General features: G+C 46.9%; 2 protein-coding genes and 1 long non-coding RNA gene across 3 annotated transcripts; 1 reads left to right on the top strand and 2 right to left on the bottom strand.

The window, feature by feature from the left end:
- Window positions 1-4,961: 4,961 nt before the first annotated feature.
- LOC118171227 lies at window positions 4,962-6,106 on the top strand. Its single transcript, XR_004753113.1, has 3 exons — window positions 4,962-5,178; window positions 5,320-5,356; window positions 6,046-6,106. It is a non-coding gene; the product is annotated as an uncharacterized LOC118171227 (long non-coding RNA).
- Window positions 6,107-7,459: 1,353 nt separating this feature from the next.
- Window positions 7,460-9,684, bottom strand: RPL22L1 (ribosomal protein L22 like 1). The gene is made up of 4 exons (XM_035334121.1): window positions 9,637-9,684; window positions 9,459-9,551; window positions 8,971-9,092; window positions 7,460-8,030 (listed from the first exon to the last, which is right to left on the bottom strand). Exons 1-4 carry the CDS (start codon window positions 9,643-9,645, stop codon window positions 7,886-7,888), a joined length of 369 nt encoding a protein of 122 aa, XP_035190012.1. The 5' UTR covers window positions 9,646-9,684; the 3' UTR covers window positions 7,460-7,885.
- A 178-nt stretch (window positions 9,685-9,862) lies between these two features.
- EIF5A2 (eukaryotic translation initiation factor 5A2) lies at window positions 9,863-18,189 on the bottom strand. Its single transcript, XM_035334120.1, has 5 exons — window positions 18,102-18,189; window positions 17,532-17,713; window positions 16,336-16,440; window positions 14,681-14,812; window positions 9,863-14,060 (listed from the first exon to the last, which is right to left on the bottom strand). Exons 2-5 carry the CDS (start codon window positions 17,694-17,696, stop codon window positions 14,001-14,003), a joined length of 462 nt encoding a protein of 153 aa, XP_035190011.1. The 5' UTR covers window positions 17,697-17,713; window positions 18,102-18,189; the 3' UTR covers window positions 9,863-14,000.
- Window positions 18,190-21,964: the final 3,775 nt, after the last annotated feature.

Genomic DNA, 21,964 nt, shown 5'->3' with positions numbered 1-21,964 from the left:
GCTGAGAAGTACATTGTGCACAGCTGGACCAAAGTGCACCAGCTGGGCAAGTCACGTTTTCCATAATTGTGCATTCACCTTACCATTTTTAATGAGTTTTCCCCCTACTCTGCACAGGGACACTTGCAAGGTGTTCATCATATTGTTCTTTGCTGGAGACCTGGATCCTTTCCCTGCTTTTTCACCTGGTGGTGAGCAGTCCAGAGCAGTCAGTTACAAAGGATGTGTAAAAGCTGAGCAAGCTGCTGCGCCTGCAAGAAGCAGAGCAGCTGGCACAGCTGTGCCATGGTGGGTGTCCAACAAGGACCTGGTCCCCCTCTGGCCCTTGATTGAGTTGATCTGAGCACATTTAGGTCCATCAAGTCCTGTTATTTTATTACTGAGACATCAAATCCACTGGTTACCTGAGAACAACCAGTTTAGTTGTAGTTGCTCTGGACCAGTGCAGGGAGCTCAGTGACAACCATGCTGTTATTATGAGGGACGTTTCACCGCTGGCCAAACCCACTTACCTTGGGCTGGGCTGATCTTTGTTTGCACCTGAATGCTTCAAGACCACCTCTTTTTGGCAGATCTGCTGGCAGAATGCGAAACCAATGACTCCCAGCTGGGCCCAAGTGCCTCAATCAGCATCTCCTCTCCATCAGCATGTGCTGGCACAACACTTTGGCACAGCTGGGTACCAAGACGTGAGGATGAGGTGTCCTGGGTTTGAGCTGCTGCTCGGACCGAGCCTGAGAAACCTGCCCAGGGGAGCTGAGGATTTGGGTCATGTCTTTCCTGTGCCAGGGGGTCCTGGGCAGGGCACAGCTGCAGCTCTCTGGGGCAAGACCTGGTCTCGTCCCAGTGCAGCAGGGACAGAGCTTGCTGCTTGCTTCACGTATCGGAATCAAGCTCTGCCTTTATCACAGCCCGACATGAGAAGTGCATCAGATATGTTGTCAAACCCCTGGGGAAGTTTTGTGAACAATGAGCACAGCACTGCCTAACCCCTGCCTCCAAGCTCAGATAAACCCTCCTGCTATGAATTTCAAATTAAAAGATAAACCACAGAGCTCTCCCAAATATCAGGGAAAACCATGATTTAACTGAGTGCTCTGCCTTGCAAGGATTGCCCATTGCATCTCCTCGGGTGTGCTGTTCACCCATCCTTTGTCAACCCGATGCTACCCAAGGGCCAGCGTTTGCTCTGGGAGGGCTCTCATTATGAGCTTTTCTGGAACAAAAGCTGTTGTTGTTGTTAGTTTGGTTGGTTTTTGCTTGGCTTCTGATTTCACGGGCTTTATTGATTTTTCAGTCACCAGGAGAAGCAGGCTCCCTGCTCCAGGTGAGCACAGAAGCTGCAGCTTTACACCACAAATTCTGCAGCTTGCTTCCTCAACAGATAATTCTGCACCTGCAAGAACATCTGCCACTTTGTGCCTCTTTATTGTGTTTGTGAGGGGAAAAACAGCCCCCTAGAGCTTTCCAGCGTGGGTTTTCCTTCTGGCGCAGGACACAGAGCAGCTGATGGTGTTACGCCATCACTTCCACAGGATTTCTTTTAGCTTCTCTGCATTCCCTCAGTCCACAACGAGGCTCCAGACTGCTTTACTCGAAGGTGCCAATATTTCACAAAAACACAGTTATTTTTCCCCCCTCTCACCAGGGTGTCAGGACCTGACCCAGTACTTGCTGTGCTGCCCCATGAGTGGATTTCAAGAAGCACAGAGCCGGCTGTGCTCAGGGAGATGTGACACGCAGGAGAGCAGCACCCATCTCCTCTCCGTGGTTAATTTGGCTCCATCTTCTGCTGGCTTTGCAGATATGCGCCTGCTTTTTAAGAACTGCAAGCCTGGCAGTCACTGGTGTTTGGAGAAATAGTTGGACATATGTATGGTAGGAAAGGAAATTAGCGTGTTAAACACACAGGTACCAGCCCTGGCCTGGGGACGCCCTAAGCAGGGGCTGCTGCCAGCCCGTGGGGTTGACTGATGTGCTTCCTGCTGTTCCTGACCCTGCTGAGGGGCTTCTGAGGTCGAAGACCCTGGGTAGAGCCCAACACCACTTTTTTATCATGTGTTTTGCTTAAAGAATCAGCCCTTGGAATGACTTGGTTTCCTGAAACAGCCGCCTAGGTTTAAAATCTGATTTTTTTTAATCTCTCTCCTGCCAAGAAGAGTTGGGAAATACTACTCCCTAAATTGTGGAGGAGTGAAAAATATTTCAGTATTCAATGGTCTTTAAGCCAATATAATGAATTTTGGTGCCCTTCCATGGCTCTTGAGCATTTCACCTCGGCAGCACAGCTTTCTTGTGGCAAGCCTGGCTCAGACGCAGAAGACAGCGTGCTGTGCCCCTGGAGGGTCAGCGGTCCCTGCTGTGCTCTACAGCAGCATCCCCATTCCTGAGACTACCCAGAGAAAAGAGAACTTGCTCCATGCCTCTATCGATGCCTCCAATCCCACACCTCGAGGTGTAGGAAATGGCAGGGCCTGCGGCGTGCCGGTGGCAGCTCCCTCCTGCTTTGGGCGTCCCACTGACCACCCCCTTTCAGCCAGCCCTTTCCGACCACCCACAGCTCTGCACATCATTTCTGCCAGCCCCACACCATGCCCAAATCCAGTTGCCACGGGGGGCTTGTGCCCCCCCCAGGGTCCCACACCCCAGGCTGGGATGGGGAACGGGTGACAGGGAAAGGCCTGGAAGCTCTGCAGCTCCTGGCCCACTGCATCAGCAAAAACCATCGCTATCCTCGAGCTCGTTATCTGCCAGCAGTGTGAATATTTCTGAACAAGCTGGAAGGAGGAGGGCTGACGAATACATTTTTGCAGGAAAATGTTACAGAGCTGGGAACAGGGACTTCTGAGCACCCCCTTATCTGTGCTGGCCGAGAGGAGCAGGCAGGGGCTGCACGCTGGAGAAGTGCGCCTTGCCCTTCTGTATCAAAAGGAAGGATTTCAGCTACCTGCTCCCAGGTCCGACATTGGCACACCTTGCTGTGTTTATTATTCAATGCTGCCTTTCCTCACCCTGTCCCAGCTGATGCTGTTGTTGGCTTTGGCACCAGGAGGGGCGGCTGAGAGCATCCCAAAGGTGTGCGGAGGCAATGGAGCTTCTCAGTGCCCCAGTGTACCATGAGAAAAAAAAAAAAAAAAAGAAAAAGAAAAAACAAAACAAAACAACACAATCCCATTTAAAATCACTGCCAAATCCTTAACGTAAAGGCAAAAGCACTGTAACACAACTGAGACTTGTATCAGGCTTGGTACTTGCTGTTGTGGGGAGGGGGTGTTTAAGCTGTCTTGCCAAGTTAAACTACTCAATTGAAAAAGATTTGTTAACAGAGTATTAAAGCATTTCTCTCTTAATTGCTTATTTAAATGCAGCTTGGATGGACAGCAACTGCAAATCCTTCCCAGCTGGTGGCTCCTCAGTGCTTTGTGAGCTTAGGAGTCCCCAGAGCACAGGGATTCGGGTGCAGATTTAAGGCTTGAGGGGGCCTGGAAGCAGCACCTGACCTGCTGCCTGGGGTTTCACCAGCCTTAGGGCTGTTCCAGGGCATGTTTCACCCATTTCTGCCCCATTTATCCCCGGCCACTCCTCTCACCCCTGCTTTGTGCTCTGCAGCAGCATCTCTCCCAAGAAGCAGGAGCAAGGGCTCAGGTATCGGCTGCCAGCGCAAGCCAAGAATTTGTTTTGTGCAAGCATCCTGCCCAAAATGTGCATGCCCCGGGGGATGCATGTGTTGGGAAGCTGTATCAACAGGGACAGAGGGAATGTGGAAGTGGTCTCCAATGGCAGCAGATGCTCACCCACACCTCCCTGGTGGTCCCCAGTTCCCTCCACCATGGGATACAGGGCGCAGTGCCTGGGCACCCACTGTAAAACCATCCCTTCCCAGGGGGCGAGGGCTTCTCCAGCCCGTATTTGTGTGCTGCTGTGAGGGCAGAGCCCAGGACTGCCAGAGGAAACTCAACGTGGCAGGACGAGGAGGCTTTCGGCCCATCTGATCCCCGCGATGAGTTTTCTTCCTTTTGTTTTGGTCTTTAAAAATAAACATTTTATCCGTGTTTTTGTCTATATTCGGTGTAATCAGATCACCCCCTCCACCGAGGCTCATTTCCTGCCGCTGGGTACATTGAAGCTATTATTATTTGTTTTTCCACGGGCCTCTCTGTTTCTAATTACTTTTCGCTGATGTTATGTGAATATGTTGAGTCTGTGCCACCGTTAGTACCTGCCAAATGCTGGCTCTACCATACGCAGTAGCGCCCCAGCACATTTCCAGACATTTCCTGCTATTAGTTACCTCCATTTCTGACCTTACTACATTGGGATGTATGATTAAAGATCATTTCTGATGGGCCAAAAGGACAAGTGGGCAGAAAGCACACAGGGATGCAAGGACATCTAGAAGTAACTCTTACAAGTGGTAGTTACGTTTGGTGATTGTTTTTTTTCTCTTTTTTTTCTTTCTTTTTTTCTTTTTTTTTTCTTTTTTAATGGAACTCAATGGGAGTTTGCTGCACTAGAGATAATAGTGCAGAAAAAAATTCTCTATATGTTCACATATAAATAGTTTATGTAGAGCTGCTACTGCTGCTCTGGCAGCAGCTGTTCAGCTCTTTCTCTTAGAAATCTCCACTTCATTTTTTTTTTTTATTTGCCAAACATTGAAATTTTCCACGTGCAGGAGGTCCCTCCTAAACCGGTTTTATTTGGAAGAAACATTTTTTGAGAAACGAAAGGGGGAAACGTTTATCTTGAAGGAATGGGGGTGAAAATAACATATGTAACATGTATAATTTCATCTAAATTAAAGCCATTTAAGACTTATGGTGCAGTTGCATTCCCAAGCTGCAGGCCGAGGGATTTTCAAGCTGCTCAGGATCCTCTCCCTTTCACAAAGAACAGAATTGGCTATTTAGCAGCAGGGTCCAGCTGGAGACAACACCTGGCAGCTCCCCGGCTGCTGAGCCAGTGCAGCAGAGCCATCGTGCTCAGCAGCTTGTGCTGTCAGGGGACAGACACTAAAATGTGGATTATTTTTTTTATTGTACTTTTAATTTTTTTTTAAGCTAGACGTGATTCTAATCTGGATTATTTTAATGAGCTTCCTTTTGTGAACAACAACAACAGGCTCTGCTTCCTGGCCTGCCACCTCCATCATACCTGGCCTCTTCAGCTGCAGAACAGGTGAAATTATGAAAAAAATCACCATTTTCCAGAATTTTCTAAGGTTGTCTTCTTGTCTGTACAATTCAGCTTTTTTTTTTTTTTTGTCCTTTTTTCTTTTTTTCTTTTTTTTTTCTTTTTTTTCTCCCATGAAACCCCAAGGAAGAAAAGGGATTCCCAGACTCCAACCTCACTGCAGGTAAGCTCCGTGACTAACACAACTCGCACAAGCACTTTGGCAGTTTTCCTCAAAAGCTAGCCACAAAATAAATTGCCCTGCTCCAAATCCCAGGTGCTGTTTTCCTATCTTTTGTCTAATGATAATGTGTGTCTGTTGGGCTACATAACTACACACTGCTTTAAAAGGCCGGAAAGATAACAAGGCAGCATGATCCTATTAGCTTTGATTTTGTTTGGGGTTGTTACATTTAATCAGAACAGTTTTGTTGTGTCAGCCCACTTTCAGGGGTGTACTGTCACATAAAATCACAACTCTGAAAAAACAGGTGGAGATGTATTTTGAAATACAACTGTTAGTCGCGGTATTTGTTGCTTAACTAAGAGTGCAGCAAAGAAAATAGATCATGGTTTTGTTTTGTTTTTCTCAAATACTTGCAGCTTGACTGTAAAAAACAATGCTGCTGCTTCAACGCAGTATCAGCTTCCAATCCTATAACCACTTTTAAAAAGCATTAGCAGCCTTTTGGATTTCCAGTAAAGAAAGCACATCAGGTGCTTCAAAATCAACAGAGAGGATTACGTGCCTAATGTGAAGTGGCTCACAGCTATTTGCTTTGCAGGAAGCAAAAGAGCACTATGTATTTAAAGGGCAGTGATAAACAGTATTCTAGACTCCTCCAGTTTTAAGTCTACGTTTATTCAACACAGAAGCCTCGAGAGAACAGTGCCTGGAAGCTGGCAATCTGCAGCCTCAGCACCTGGAGCAGCCATCAAGGCACACAAAGCATCAGCAGCAACACTTCCCTTGGAGCAGCGGACACCCCAGGTGACACGCTTGCTGCTGGACTGTGGCATTTTCTCTGACCTTAAATGATCTTCCACAAAAAAAGAAATTCCAAAGCAGCACCCTGGTATGATCCAGTTCCCTACGTCAGGGGCAGGACTCCAGGTGTTGACTTCAGGTGGTTCCACTGAAGTGAAGCTCAACATTCACAAGCAATGAAATAATTAGCACTGCAGCCAGTGGCATACCCTGCTGCCTTACTTCTGCTGGTTCGAAAACAGAAAAATGAATAGAAAAAAAAACAAAGTAGTGATTACCCAAGTAGCTGTGGTTCAGCTGCTGCATCCTCTTATCTCCCTTGGCCCTACTTCAGGAACAGCTGTTCAAGCAAAGTGAAAAATGACAAACGAGACCCCAAGGCCTTTGACATTTATCTCCCCTTCTGTACTTTTCATTTCCATTTAGGTGGCACCAGAGGGTGTCATGTGGCTGCTAACACATTGCTTTGTGCTTTGGCAACTCTAGTCTGTCTTAAAGGTTTGCCTGCAAAAACAATGCTGGAATAATCAAAAATTCATGAGGAAATGAAACAATTCAGTAGGCAGGATTCAGCTTAAACTACCGAATTTGTTCAAGCAGAAAGTTCAGAATTACAGCCCATATGCATCCCTATTTTACATTAAACAAATGTGGCATTACTAATTCCACAGTGAACTCTAGCTAAAGCCCTCGTTTCTGCCTTTAGGTGTTTAAAAGCCCACTCTACATGGCTGATCCAAAGGAACTGGCTGCCTCCTAACAGCCTTTGAGTAAATTCAACATCGCACTGGAACCCGATTACTCATTCTAATTACCACCACAAGAAGCCTACTCCCAGCTTCATAGAAATGAATGTCCAACTGCAGGCTCATGGGCACTTTTTTTTGGTAGTGATATTATCAAAATTCTCTTTATATGACATGAACCGATGAACTGGTTCCTAATGCCTGGAGTGACTTAGCTCCAACGCAGAAGCCACTTATACTAGGATTGAACAAATATTCCCAGAATTCAAATGTAAGAACCATAAAATGCATGATCATCAAAGTAGAAATACCTATGTTGATTCAATGGGGTCATTCTCTGACATTAAAGCACGTTTCATTGCTTCCTTTAATATTTGTTTTAGGTAGGTGCTGGTTGATGAGATTTGTCATTATCTCCTTACATGCCAGTTACAAGATTTATTAGCTAGATTTGTATTTATTTGTTATACTCCTGTTTTACTTGTGGTTAGACATAGGAATATGACAACCAATTAATGAGCCAGATAAATCACATGGAAATAAAGTCTTGCTCTGTTAAAACATGTACTTTTTTTAATAATTAAAAATATACTTTTATTAAACATTGCATCAACTCCACATAAATTAAACAAACAGCTGGTACTTTTACTCACAAAAAGCTCTAGCATGTTTTGTACAAATATGATTAAACAATGATGTCCCACATTTTTAGTGGGGGAAGGGCTCAGTTCTGCTTTTCCACCTGGACTTTCACTGATGCCATTCTGAATAGCCCTCATTTCTAGCAATGGAAATAAAACTGCACATCAAATGATTCCCCCTGCTGTCCCATAATTATAATGTAAGAAAAAGGCTTGAAAACTAACCACGCTCTGTCCAACAGAGTACAAAATCTTTATTCACCAATAAGTTAAGTGTTCTCATAAATAGGTGTTCTATTTTTTTTGTACACTGTAGTAAGTATAAAGCTAAACTTCAATTATTCCTCAGATTCTGATCCTTCTTCATCTTGACTAATTTGGAAGTAGCGGAGCTCATACGTCTCCTTGTCAGATGCAACCACACGAAGCCAGTCACGAAGATTGTTCTTCTTGAGGTACTTCTTTGTGAGGTATTTCAGGTACCTTCGAAATATTAATTATATGTTAGAACTTGGTCATTTTGCAATCCTTACTGCAATTTGAACTCCACCCAAGACATGGTCTACCAGGGCAACAATGCAACTTCTACGTACTGAATTTTTCAAGGAGTGAATCAACACACTATTTATATCAAGAAATCAAAAATTATCACACGTAACAGATAATAAACCTACATCTTCCTTCCTGATATATTAAAACTTATTATTTTTTGCATTTTGACCAAATAGCTCAATGCCAGTTAACTCCAGAGCACTAAGAAGTAGCTCTAAACCATGTTTAACACAATAGATACTGGGACATTGATATCAGAAAAAAGAAATGAGAGTGTGGGGAAGGAACTGTACCCCTAAATCAGTGTAGTGATCTACTGTGTGCCCTAGCACACTAAGCAGATCAAGGCCTCATTTGACTTCAGGAGTTCTCTTGCCACAACACATACTGTGTTCACGTACCTGTTGGAATCGTTATGCCACGGGCAGGGCCCCCTCCCACCAGCCCAGGCTGCAAAAAGCCCATCCAACCTGAACACCTTCACAACTGGGGCACCCACAGCTTCTCTGGGCAGCCTGGGCCAGTGTCTCACCACCCATTTTAATACAACTGATTAATTAATAAACAAGTACCCGTGATATGAATTCAGCTATGATTTTAAAAGTGCATCTTTCCTCACTACACTTTTAACAAGCTCTATAAAGCCTCTCCGTATTATTGTCTTAGTAGAGAAGCATTGATTTGTAGTTAAGTCCTGAGCTTTAAGAAACATTTTTTAGTATCTAATCTTGTCAAATCTGTTTGAGATGTCTTTCACTAGTATCAATGTGCGTTATGAAGATTTAAGCCAACACCTTCTCTGTACACATTAAAATTGTGTCAGATCCAACAAATCACTGTTCAAAACCCACAAACAGAATTCAAAGCAGACCTTTTAGAAAACTGCTTCTCAGATGTCACCGTGATCTTGTTCTTTAATCGCTCAATGTGAACGGTGTTCCCCAGGTTTCCCGTTTTTCCATTGACCTTAACCTTCTCCTTTAGGAACTGTTCCTGTTTCAACAGCAGAGAAGAAATAGAACACTAGGGAATGGCACCCTAGGTATGAACTAGGGAAGGGACCCTAGCCATGGAGCAATGTTAAAAATGACTATAGTAAACGTCTATAATGCAGTAATATTTTACAGTGTGCAATTTAATAATTATTATTTATTTTATAATGGTTATTTAATAATAAAAAAACACCCACATGAAGAAAGGATTAAATTTAAAATCCATGCATAAGTTTAAAAAGTATATATAAACTAAGCCTAAGCCCAGGAACCTTTCGAAACCCGCTGATTAATTAGAGAATCGTTGAGTTTGCGACTCCCCAGCCGCCGCCCGGCTGCCCCACAGACGCAGGCCTTGGCCACTTACAAAGTTCCCGGAATCGAAGATCCCATCTTCGACAGGATGGGTCAAGTCGAGGCAGAATTTCCACGTCGACTTCTTCGCCTTCCTGTCTTTTTGCTAAAAACAATAAAAAAAATAAATAAAAACTCAGTAACGACGTCAGCGAGCACGCCGCGGCCCGCAGCCACCCCCCGGCGCTCACCGCCCCCATGACTCCGCCGCCAGGGCCTGCCGCCGAAAGGCCGGCGCCGCTTCCGCTCCCGTCTTTTATAGCCGGCCCGACGTCGTGACGTAGCACGCAGCGCGGGGCAGCGCGTCTGCGCGGCCAGGGGATGCTGGGAGGGCGGGGCCGGGCGCGGCCCCTCGGGTGGTGTCCCCGCACCCTCCCCCCCCCCCCCGTCACCCCCCCTCACAGAGGAGTCAGAGGCTGAGCGCAGCGAGTCACCTCTTTATTGTCATTAATTGTCAGTAGGAACAGGAACGACAGCGTTTCTTCCTCTCGTACAATTGTAGGCCGAGCTGCTCTAGCGTTAAAAAACAGTGTTCGTCACCCGGCAAGCACAGGGGCCAGCCCGCAGTGACAAAGAGGGCGCGGAGCCGGCGCCTGACAGAAAAGCTGCAAACAGCAGGTCCAAAAACCACAGAACCGCCACCCAAACCTCACCCAAACCAACCATAAGCACCCCAACCTCACCCCCCAGCCCCGTAACAGCAAGCACGGCTCAGCTCCCCCACAACACCCAGATCTTTTATTATTTCTGGAGCAAAACAGACACTGACATTCTCCACCTCGTTGGTGGTGCGGTATAAAACAACGCATCTGCTAAAACAAACACGCGGAGCTGTCACCTCGGGGACTGACGTTCCCTCGGGTGACGGCTCTGACAGGGCTCGGGTCCCCTGCGACCAGGGGACGCCTCCCCACGCTGGCGCCGGGGCATGTTTACAACACACAGCACAATGACCGAGAACAGGGGTTTCGGTGATACACAGCAAACATTTAGATCAGCTCAGCGGCTCTAAGCTCACACGGCGAGTCACTCCCGGAGCCAGACGCCATAGGGCTGGACAGCAGGCGGCGAAGAGGCTCCGAGGATCCCGGCGCGCCGAGCCGCTGCACGCTCCTCCGCGCTCCACGACACCCGCAGGGCCTGCGCCTTCGCTGGCTTCCCAGTGTGAGATGCACGACATATCCTTTACGAGGTCTTTTGATCCTGAAGTTTAGTTCTACTGTAACAAACTACGTTCTAATTAACCAAAAAAAGTGGGATTTTACTGAATTTTGAATTCTGTAAGACTGACCTGCAGTAACCATAAGAGTTTCAACTGTCAACAGATTTGACTTCTTTACAGATTCTGTAAAATTACCTGTATTGTGAAGCTACAGACTGTGCACCATTTCTTGGTACGTTATGGGTTAGAAAAACCTGCAAGAGGCTTGAAAGCAGTTACATTAAAACAATGAAGTTCAGCTAACTCCTTAAAAAAAAAAACAGCCCTGAGAACATGGCTCAACTAGCAAGAGCCTAGTTGAAAAACCACCATTATAAGCAAAAAGTAGAAGGATCTATTGAAGTCTTGAAATATTATGTGCCAACATTTGAGGCAGGAAACACTGCAGTCTTCCCAATTCTGTAAAGTAGCATGAGAAACTCAATGGATTGGAGCCATAAAAAAATGCATCATTATTTGGAGTGGAAATACTTTTCTTTGCTTCCTAGTCTTCTCAGCCTTCATTTTAAGCAATTGCAGCAGCTTATAGCTTTCCGTCTTGACACAATTTGTTTTAAAATGTTAAAGACAGTACTACAGAACAAGTAGATGGATAACGTTTGTTTTAAAGTAAAGCTATGAAAGAGGAGATTCCCTAAGGATTTGGTTAGGAATCTTACAAATACGCATCTAGATGGACTACTGATCACAAGCAGAGTTTGCTGCAAATTATTCTGACAGCAGACAGACACCTTGGAAAAAAATGTCTCAAAGATTCGTTCTAATTTAGAAGCAACGTTCAACCTTACTGAAACTTGGAGATTATACTTAAGACTCATGCTTATGTATTATTACCTATGGGAAACTTCATGCATGACAAACCAATGCTACGCACTTCCGTAGTGTCTGAAGTGCTTCACAAAAGACAACTAAGTATATAAGAACAAACCTATACTGAAGTACTGAATCATTTAAGTCTTGCAGAACTGAAGGTTGCAACAGGACATCCTTAAGTCCCAAGGAGGGCTTTTCCAGCAAGCTGGAGGTCATAAAACCTTGATCTTTAGATTGCTGCAGTACCTGAAAACTCCATTCAGACCAGAAGCCCGCTTGTAGAAACAGGTTAAAAAACAGCCCAGAGAACTTACAGTCTAATTAAATACCTAGACTGTGGGCCAGTGGCATCAAATACCTGTTTTCCAACAAGGTTTCCGGGGACTGACAGGCACCTGAACATGGACTAAAGCCCCGCCAGAATGAGAGCAAATCCAAGTCTTGTAGACTTCAAGCATTTATAGCACAGTAACAGCATTAGAACCTGCCTTAGTATGACACAGCAACGTCTGACTTCCTGTGTGACAGCTGATCTGAGATCAGCCAGCTATTAAGACCACGATCAATGGTTTAGTCACCTCCAAACCCTACAAAGCCTGTCCCTCAGATACCAGGATAATGGAGAGGCAGAAAGGAACATAGCGCAGACTAACTTCAACTCTTAAGCACGTCCTTAGAAGCTACTCTGAACTCCTTTCAATCTCTTGCTTCCACAGCTTTTTTTAAAAACTGTTTTGTCACTTCAGTCAAGGTGCTGTTCGTACAGCTCACCTGCAATGTGCATTGTGCTAGGCAAGAGCATGCGGCAGTATCCTCCTTCTGCCAGGGGTCCCAGGTAACTGTGCTTTATTACCGGAGTATGTTTGTTTATTGCTGTCTTCACCTTCATTAAACTGCTCTCCCTGTCCTAAGAAGTCTATGAAGAACGCACGTTTCTGCCACCTCTGTTAGACTTCTGAGGCTTGCTAAGCCCTATCACACTATGTACGAGGGCTGTTCAGGACAGTTGCCGTGAGCCCTCTGGGGATTAGAGTACATACTATTAAACCAAAAACATGTTAAGCAGCTAACAGCAGTGTGAAGTCTGACTCTCACCGCCAACAGTTTGAATCACGCAGGCTGCCCAGGGCAGCATGCAGTGTGTTTACAAGTTGTCCTCCATCTGCTAATAGCTGCTGAAGCTTAAGGCAAGTCCACCCAACAGTTTACCCACTGTGAGGGGTTTGAGCCATGGGCTAAGAAGTTTCCCACTCATGAAGAGTCAGTAAGTCTTAGAATTGAAGTTGAATGCCATAAACAGGAGTAGGCAAGTTATCCTTCCGTGACTAGTTCTGAAAAGCTTTGCGTTTGCCTGTTAAGCTACTAAATAGTTAGAGGCATGCATGTGTTTCAATGACTTAACTCCTCTGGACAGGAGCTTTCTAAACCATGGAGCAACTTGTTTATTTTATAGTTAAGCCACGGTTGTTCAGTATCGTATGTCAAGTCTATATTTTGAAAATACAATAATTCTATTTTTTAAAAAGAATCACATGCATTTAGTTTAGGCTCGATGCTACAATTTGTCCCACTTTTTGAAAAACATGTGGTCCTTGTGCTACAAAAATATGGTCTGAACCTGAAGATTAAAACCTAAAGCTGGAAGCACTGCAACAGATTCCCATGGAGTTTGTCACCCTTTTATAGTTTAAGATAAATACAATAAAGGAAAGCAATTGAACTGCATTTTTCTATTTTTTTTTTCAAGTCTGACAAAGGCCTCGAGTGAAAGTCTATAGCTTTAGCATCCATTCTCACCTTTGTGTCCCCTTGACCTATCTATGTCTTATCTACCCTATACTCCAACTGCCTGCCTAAACCACAGGTAGGCTTTGACACCATTTTAACATTACAATAAGCCAACGAGTTGGCAAAGAAGAATACAGAGGTAATACAGTTAAGTTGCACATGGCCACTGGGGCTTGGTCAAGCCAGCTGGCATTTTTGATCACTTGAGTTTCTTGGTCTAAAATTTGTGATTGGCACCTACAGTTCTGCAAGAGTCCCAATCCACAAAATACTTAAGCTTAAAAAAAAAAATGCTACTTTTATTGTCAGTTCAATCTAAATATGTCAAGAAAAATACTATTTGTGCTCTAGGTCACTTTATAATCCTAGATACCTACTAGCTTATCTAAAAGCCCCTGAATACTGGATTTTGTCTGTTCATACAGACAAACACTGTTTTGCTCAAGCAAATAAAAATATATCCACTAGTAACACCTGATTGGTTTCTCAGATCCATAGCTGAAACCCACAGGAATGTTAAAATAGTTACAATTAGGAAATTAAAGTCTCAGTGATTTTGAAAACTGCCAGTTAGCCTGCAACACTAATCCAGAATCCAGCACTGCTTTTTAACAATTCAAAAAAGAAATGAGGTTGCTTGTGAAGGCCAGAGCTTTGGTGACAATCAGAACCAAATTTAAAGATCTGTGGTTTGTCCAGACCTGAGCAGTTGCCCGGGGCTGGCGATCCTCTTTATTTGCAAGGCTTTATGGCTACAGCACATTCTTCATTCATTGCACTTATGACGGATATCTGGAAGAAAAGACAAGTAGGTGAGTTCCAACCCTTGACAGAAGAGCTGCTCCTAGAAGTTACAGACGCTCACACTATCATCTATCCCATCTCTCATTTGAGAAGAAAGGCTGCTGAACCCGTCAGAATTAGCAGATGAGACTATTGTAATTTTATAATCAAAACAAAATTGCTTTCAGAGCCAGCTCTAAAGCTTCTGACATCTAAGGGTACTACACTATTTCCTTCCAAAGAAGCTAGACCTCTATAGTGCAGGACCTAAGCACATCGAGGTTTGTTTTCAGCTTTAAGCTGTTTCTATAGCCCAGATTACATCAAAGCTTTACACCAGTAGGAGTGGAAGCTCCAATTTACATTGCTCCAATTTACACTGCGTGGAGAGCACTGTTAGGATTTCTCTAGACGTTCGAAACCCCCATATCACTTCACTGTCAACTGAGCCAGGTTTCAGTGTCTTATCGACTGCTCCAGAAGCCCTTCCACATCCCAGAAGTCCCATTCCCATACTTCTAACCCTCTCTTCATGAAGAGATACAAACAGTTGATATTAGAACCCGAGTTCTTCATTGTACTGTCAAGTGCAATTAACCGCAGCTCTTCTTGTCTGCTTTATTCTGTACCTGCACATCTTCATTGGCATTGAACTTTCCTTCGATTTCTTTGCCCAGATCACCTTCTGGCAACTTTAGATCCTCACGAACTTCACCACTTTCTGTCAGCAGGGAGAGATAGCCATCCTGAATACCTATCAGCTGTGAAGAGAAGTTCATTTTTAGGAAGTTTAACATCAGTGCTCACTAGCAGGCAGCAGCTGAAGATAAGCAGAAGGCACAGCTAGCTGTTACACTCATTCTTTAGTAGTGAGATTCTAACAGTTAAAAAAATAATTTAAATTAATTTAAACAACAGATTAAATCACCAGAACCCTGCTGGTTATTTCCTAGGATGTAGGGCACTGCAAAACTCTTCCTTGTGATTTACAGGATGTCTGCTTCCAGGTCACTGGATCAGCTTTTCACATTTGTGAATTAGAAGCAGTAACTGGAACAGTGTTCTCTGAACAGCACTGCTTTTATACGGTGTACCAAGTACAGAATTGTTGATCTGTAAACTCCAATACCTTCATTTGTAAAATGAGATACTATCATTTATTTTACAGGCTAAGGAATAAATAACGGAACATCCCTTAGACTCTAGACCACTGTTATAATGCTGTTTTCCACCAAATTGAAAGCCTGAGCTAAAGGAACAGCTGTTTTGACAGAGCAGGTTAGGGTACCTGCAACATGTTACAGTCAATTCCAAAGGTAGCCCTAACAAGTCTGAAAAACAGCAAGAATTTCAGTAGCATGAAGGGCCCAAGAACATGAGAGAAAGACCACCAAGATCACACGAACAACCCCTTGGAAGCTCTGAGCCCAAGACAGGCTAGTCGTGTTTTAACAGAATCAACCGTTCTGAAGAGCTGCTAACACTCTGAACTTTGGCTTTGTTGAGCAACTGCAGCTTTCCCACCGATCAGGATGTACCAGCTCCTGACCAGAACTACCCTGCTACTCCCAAGACAATGGGAAGACGGCTGAGACACTACAACTCAACCTGAATTAGGCCGCTTTTAGGAGCATACTGTCTGTATCACAGAAAGCATTCCAGAAGCCTGTCAAATTCCCTCCATACATACATATCTCAGAGCAGATTACCAAAATTACTTGAGCTCAACTAATGCCAGCTCCTGGACAAGAAGGAGGTAGCACCACAGCAAGTTACTGGCATCAGACGTGGCTTAAGAGTGTTTTGTTGATTCGCCAATGTAAGGGTGAAATTGTGAGTGGTAATATACGCTTAGATTCACATTTATGCGAAATACTAGTCATCCTTTAGATAGTAATAGTACCTAACAGTAGGGGAATCTCTCTCCAAAGGATGCCAGTATCTCAAAGAATAAAAAGGTGACCTTACAATATCAACTAGAAGAAATGCTGTTCCAAATTAGAGCTGTTACCCATCATTTCTAAAGGCTGCTGCATGAGGTTGGTGGTTCAGCGAGCAGCTCTCCCACCCAGTGAACTCCAACAGTTTTAACAATTCAGTAAGTGCTACTCGTGCAGCCGTGCCCCACTGAGACAGCCAAGTGTGCCAAGCCATTAGTTCTCTACCTTCTGGCAACAGTCCCTTACTAACTGACAGACAATTTGGGGGTGAAGATAGCTTACTCGTGGAATCGGGAGTTTTAAGCTTTTCAACGTGTGGGGAGACACAGTGACTATTCACTCACTTGGTAATCATTCCTCTTGATGTTCGGAACATCCATGTTATGAGTTGATGGGCAAATATCTTCGTATTTTTTACCATTGAAGATATCGATACCAACCAAGTGGACCTACAGGAAAACAGAAATAAGATCAGTTACCTTCTGTCCTAGAGAAGCAAAATTCTACTGCCATCACTACCACTTGCCCCATAAAGGTTTTTTATTATTATTTTTTAAGAGATCACATGAAATAAAGAGAATTCTGCCTAGACCCTCTGCTTGCTGTAGGAGATCAGCCCAGGCCCTGAGAGAAGGCCTCCCAGATAGCCCCTCACAGCCCGTTACAGAAGATCACCCAGTAAGTTATCTTGCACAGCCACGGCCTCCCCGAGTTCTATGATACAAGCTGAAGTGCAACGTGGTGCAGGACTGTTAAAAGAATATTTATTTTGGGCTCTAGCTGTTCGGAGAAACAGAACAGAGACAACATGAGGGGTAAGGAGAACAGAAGAGGCGGCCACGCACTGAGATTAAGGCAGCTCCCACTCCCCTAGCAGCCCACTACAGCTCACACTCACATTCCTGGTTTATAGGCTACTCTCCTCGGCTCCTTTCACTTTTGCTAAGCTTTCAATATCTAAGAATACAGGAGAGCCTAGTAAAACGCGCCAAAAAAGGCAATGGGAGGAAGAAAACGAAAAAAAAAAAAAAACAACAAACTGTAAGGGCTTGGTAGTGAGAGCTTTTAACAAGTCTGGTTCGTTTTAAACTCTTGATGCCCACCACGAAGCCTCCCACCCACCACGAAGTCACGCTGCTGCACAGGCCCGAGCCCCGGACGGCAGCGGCAGGCCCGCAGCCCTCACGTCCCCGCCAGGAGGGACGCGGGAGGGGGACATGCTCCATGCTGAAAAAAGGGAAGCGGCAGCAGCACGGCCAGACGGCAAAGCAGGGCCATGGAGGCCCGGCAAGGCAGCAGCTGCGTGCCTGGCGTTACGTAAGGGAACGGGGACACCTCCCGCAGGCGTGCGGCTCGGCTCCATGGGCCTGCCTCCGGCACCACGAGGCTGTGCTGGGGCTGAGCGGCGTGACCCCCCCCACCCCACTAATCCATCCTGCTACGGACTTGGCATGGGGGGAAAGACCCCAACCCCTTACACCCAATGGTGCTGCCCCGTCCCCAAAGCCCTGCGGTTTGGGGGTGCCGGGGGCGCGCTCACCTTAGCGTGGCCGTGCTTGCCCGTCTTGGAGGTGGACATCTCGACGATCTTGCATGGGCGCCCCTTGAGCACCACGAAGCCGTTCTTGCGCAGCGCCGAGCACTGCATGGGGTAGGTGGACGAGGCGCCGGCATCGCCCGTGGTGAAGTCCAGCTCGTCGGCCATGGCGGCGGGCTGCGGGGAGGGGGGTACCGGGTGTTACCGGGGGGGCACCGGCACCGCATGGGGGCACCGGGACCGCCGGGGGGTGGGGGGGGGGGCAGCGCCATGGCGGCGCCACGTGCCCGGCGGGGCGGGGAGGCGCCGGGAGCCGCCACGTGCCCGCACTCCCCCGTACCCCTCCGCACCCCCCGGTAACACCCGGAACCCACCCGGTACCCACCCGTTATCCCCTCCCGGTCCCCCCCCCGCCGCGGCCCAACCGCCCGCGGGCCGCAGCCGTTAGCCCCGGGAGGGCGATGGGGAAGGGGACAGGCAGAGGGAGGGGGGGTTTATAAGGGGGGGTTTCACGGGGGGGGGTCCACGGGGTGCCCGTTACCTGTGGGTGCCGGGGCCGGGCGGGGGCAGGGCGCCGCGCACACGCGCCCGAGCACTGCGGCGGGAAGGGCGGCGGGCAGCGCGCGCACCACGCCCCGCCCCCCCCCGCCCGCTTCCGCCCCGAGCCGCCCGCCCCGCGCCGCGCCGGAGGAGGGGGGCGTGGCTTCGCTGTGAGGCCCCGCCCACGTGGGCGTGTCCTCGCCACAACGCCCCGCCCAGCTCAGTGCCGCCCCGGCGGCCTGACGGGGCGCTGCGGCACCGCCGGGTGCTGCCGCGAGGGTGGTTACGGGCGGTGTTAGTCACAAACGCGGCGCTGGTGAACTGAATACATCGCTGTAACCGAGCGTGATACTGGCTTAATTAAATATCCTGCTGGTACTGAACGTGATACTGGTGTGGAATGTGTCAGTGTTGCATGGGTGTTGTGGCTGTTGCGTGTTGTGTGGGGTTGCCGCTGCTTTGTACGTTGTTAATTGCGTTAGGGCTATCACACAGGAATCGTATAGGAAGTTATAATAGTAATGTAGTATAGCCATATACAATTACATTATATTTACATATTTTTAATAATTCTAGTTCTCATTGTAATACATGACATTATATACTAATAGTAGTAAAGGCCAAATGTCAGAATCACAGAATCGCAGACCCATCAAGGTTGGAAAGCCCTCCAAGATCACCTGGTCCAACCACCCCCCTCCCACCACCATCACCCACTGAACCACGTCCCCAGCACCACGTCCAACCTTCCCTTGAACACCCCCAGGGACGGTGACACCGCCACCTCCCTGGGCAACCCATCCCAACGCCTGGCTGCTCCTTCTGAGGAGAAATGTCTCCTCATTTCCAACCTGAGCCTCCCTTGGCACAACCTGAGGCCATTCCCTCTGTAATGATGCTGCTTTCAAAACAAAATAACAAAACAAAACAGGTTTCAGTGCAAGGCCGTGGTGCCTGGCCTAGCAGGGCCGTCTGGGGGTGTTCATTCCTGTCACCCTGTTCCAGTCCGCTCAGGCCGTGGCTTTTCTGGCACCATCTTCCTGCTGCAGGGCAGCTCCTGGGACACACAACGAGGTTTTAGCAAACCAGGAAAGGAACGGGTGTTCCCAAAGCCTGCTCGAGAAATGTGCTTACCAGCCGACGCAAAGGTCATTTGTCAGTTTAACATTTCTCCTTGACTGTCAGAAAATAATCAGAAACAAAAGCATTTTGCAAGCGCGGCGTAATCAGTCAGTCAAAAGGACTTGAAACTGTCTAAGAGCAATGATGAAAGCTTGTTTTAATTAACATAAGGCTCAGATGGCTCTCTGTAAGGTGTCCTGCCCATCATCTACAGCATTAATAGCACAGCCCTCGTTAGCCTCCGACATCAATCCTGCTCTGCTGTCAGGGGAGAGACATTCCCAAGTGCAGTGACAAACATAGCCACACAGAGACAGATGGATCCTGAGCAAAACAAGGCCAAATGGTTATTAAAAAAAATTAAAACACACACACAAACTCCAAGTCATATTCTGTAATACTTTTAGCTATTTGACTAAATTCACCCAAAGACCTTTCTGTGGAGCTGCTGTTGGAGGAGTGGTGTGGGGCACAGTCCTGCCTGGGGCAACACCTTACTTTAAACACCACACAAACAGAAACGTGAAAAATCCAGAAAAACGGTGATATGTGTTTGGTAGCATTGTCAGAGCTGGTCCCTGCAGCTGGCACCGTCAGCTACTTTGCTGCTCTGCTTTTTCTGCCACAAGATCCCGAGTTTATCCTCTCTGTCCAAATGGGACTGTGAGAGGGACGGGTTTTAACTCCATCTTTTCAATCAGTTCATCAGCAGTTTCTGAAGTGTTTTTATTTAACTGATGACAACCTGTGACTAGATCCCACTTCAATTTGGACGGTGTGTACCCAAGGAGATAGGTGTGACTCTTATTTACACGGGCCTCCCAGCACGCTGGGGTGTGGGCTCCCCTCTGTTACCAGGGCGGGCAGTGGCTGCCTCATGCAGGCTAGCTCTGGAGATGATACACATTACCCTGGGGAACTGCCCATTTCTCTCCTGTGTCACTTGATAAGCAGTGTCTGAGCTGTTGCGTTAAGTGTTCTTACGTTCACGGTGTGTGTATGCTTACCTACAAGTGTACGACTAATTGCATGTGCTCAAGGGCATTTTATCTTGTGATAAAATACTTTATGAAAGAACTCCCAGCTCTTTTGAGCCCGTTCTGGAGCAGACTGGGGCTAAGCACTGACAATAATTTATTTTCTCAATGGTTCAGGGCATAAATTTGGTTGGTTTTCTGCAATTAACGGATTCATTTTAGATGATCTGAGAGATCTTCTGTATTAAACCTAGTCTTTCTGCTGAGATGAAATGATACGTTTTTTTGAGACACAAAGCAAATATTCCAAGGCAGTCTTCATCAGAGATTCAGTTAAAGAAAACTGGAAATCAGATGCATCAGTCATTGCTTGCAGATATCTCTCCTTTGTTTGGATCAATAGTTATTAGAAAATAAAGAGTTTCTTGATTGTACTAATGTGATTATCCCGTTTTCCGTACAACAATAGCAATTTGATTTCAAAGCATATTTGTAAATATCATGCCTTTCATGTTTAAACATACTTCCTTTCCTTTTGTGCACGTGTGCTTAGAACACCGCACAGCTGGATCACATCTTTTCTTTTGAGGAGGCTCGGTGTGTTATCAATCTTCATCTCCTCTGTCCACATCTTTATATAAATTGCACAGCAGAAACTATCAAAGAGAGCTTTTGGAAAGGTTAAAATGAGCGAGTTGTATCTTTTCTCAGTTATGTCCTGGAGAAGTGTCTGATGCCCAGAAGCACCTCGTTAGAGCCCAGCCTCGACATGCAGCCAGCTGTGGGGTAAGCACACAACCTCCTCTCCAGCACACTCGCCAGCAGGCAGGAGGTGATGTTTGCACCGACGTGAGCTGTGCCTGCAGCCCGGCTTGCAGAGCCTCCTGCCTCCAGCCACCTGCCTGGCACATCGCTGCTGCAGCCTTACTTCTGCGAAGAATTGCTCTGTGGAACATCAAGGACAGCAATGTCCTGGGACATCCAGGGGTGGCAGCCTGGGGTCCCCGAAGACCGAAGGTACTGGAGGAGACAGGATGGGTCACGGAGCAGCAGTGGCTTCCCAGCATGACTCCCCTCTGCCCCGGGTAAGCTTCACGTTGAAGCAGCGAGAGGCTCGCTCAGCAAGACTAAGGTCATGCTGCAAGATGAGTAAAGTAGCAGGTCATGAGCAAAGCAATGTAAACACAACCCTACTGCAACTTTAACAAGCATCTCTGGTTCTAACTGAGCTGTCTTACCTGGGATCGCACAGTCGTGTCCTGGCTGCTGGGGATGATGATTCATGTTGGCTTCTGGGGGCAGCCTGGACTAGGAGGATAAAAAGGGACTGAGGACTGATGATCCTCTCCTACAGAGGGCAATGCCAGGCTCAGCAGTCCCGCTGTGTTCCTAAATGCAATCCCTTGGTACAGCCTGAACCAGATGAAAGAGCCGCTGCAGTGACCTTGCCATAGGCATCCCACTCTGCTCCAGGCACTGCTTTAATCCCGTGTTCACCTTCTGCTTCCCACAGAGATCGAACCAGTGACTCATCCCGCTTTGCATGGGCCTTGAGAACAGGATTCTGGGATGCTAGACGGTTCCTACGGCTATTAGGGGCTGCAGGCCATGGGATGCTTAAAAACTACGGCAGCAGTGCCTCTGCCCGCTCCATGCTCGCTCCTGCCTTGTGCAGCCTCCAGCGCAGCTGCACGGTGTGATCAGGCGAGGTGTGTGTGTGCAGCCGCCGGCTGAATCACCCCGGGCACACGCTGCAGATAAGAGCCGAGCGGTGTGACAGTGCCAGGGACGCCGAGC

This window comes from Oxyura jamaicensis, chromosome 9 (genome assembly GCF_011077185.1).
Source record: "Oxyura jamaicensis isolate SHBP4307 breed ruddy duck chromosome 9, BPBGC_Ojam_1.0, whole genome shotgun sequence".
NCBI classification, from domain to species: Eukaryota; Metazoa; Chordata; class Aves; order Anseriformes; family Anatidae; genus Oxyura; species Oxyura jamaicensis.
Note: the sequence above shows the minus strand (reverse complement) of the source record. Positions and strands in the feature narration are given on the sequence as shown.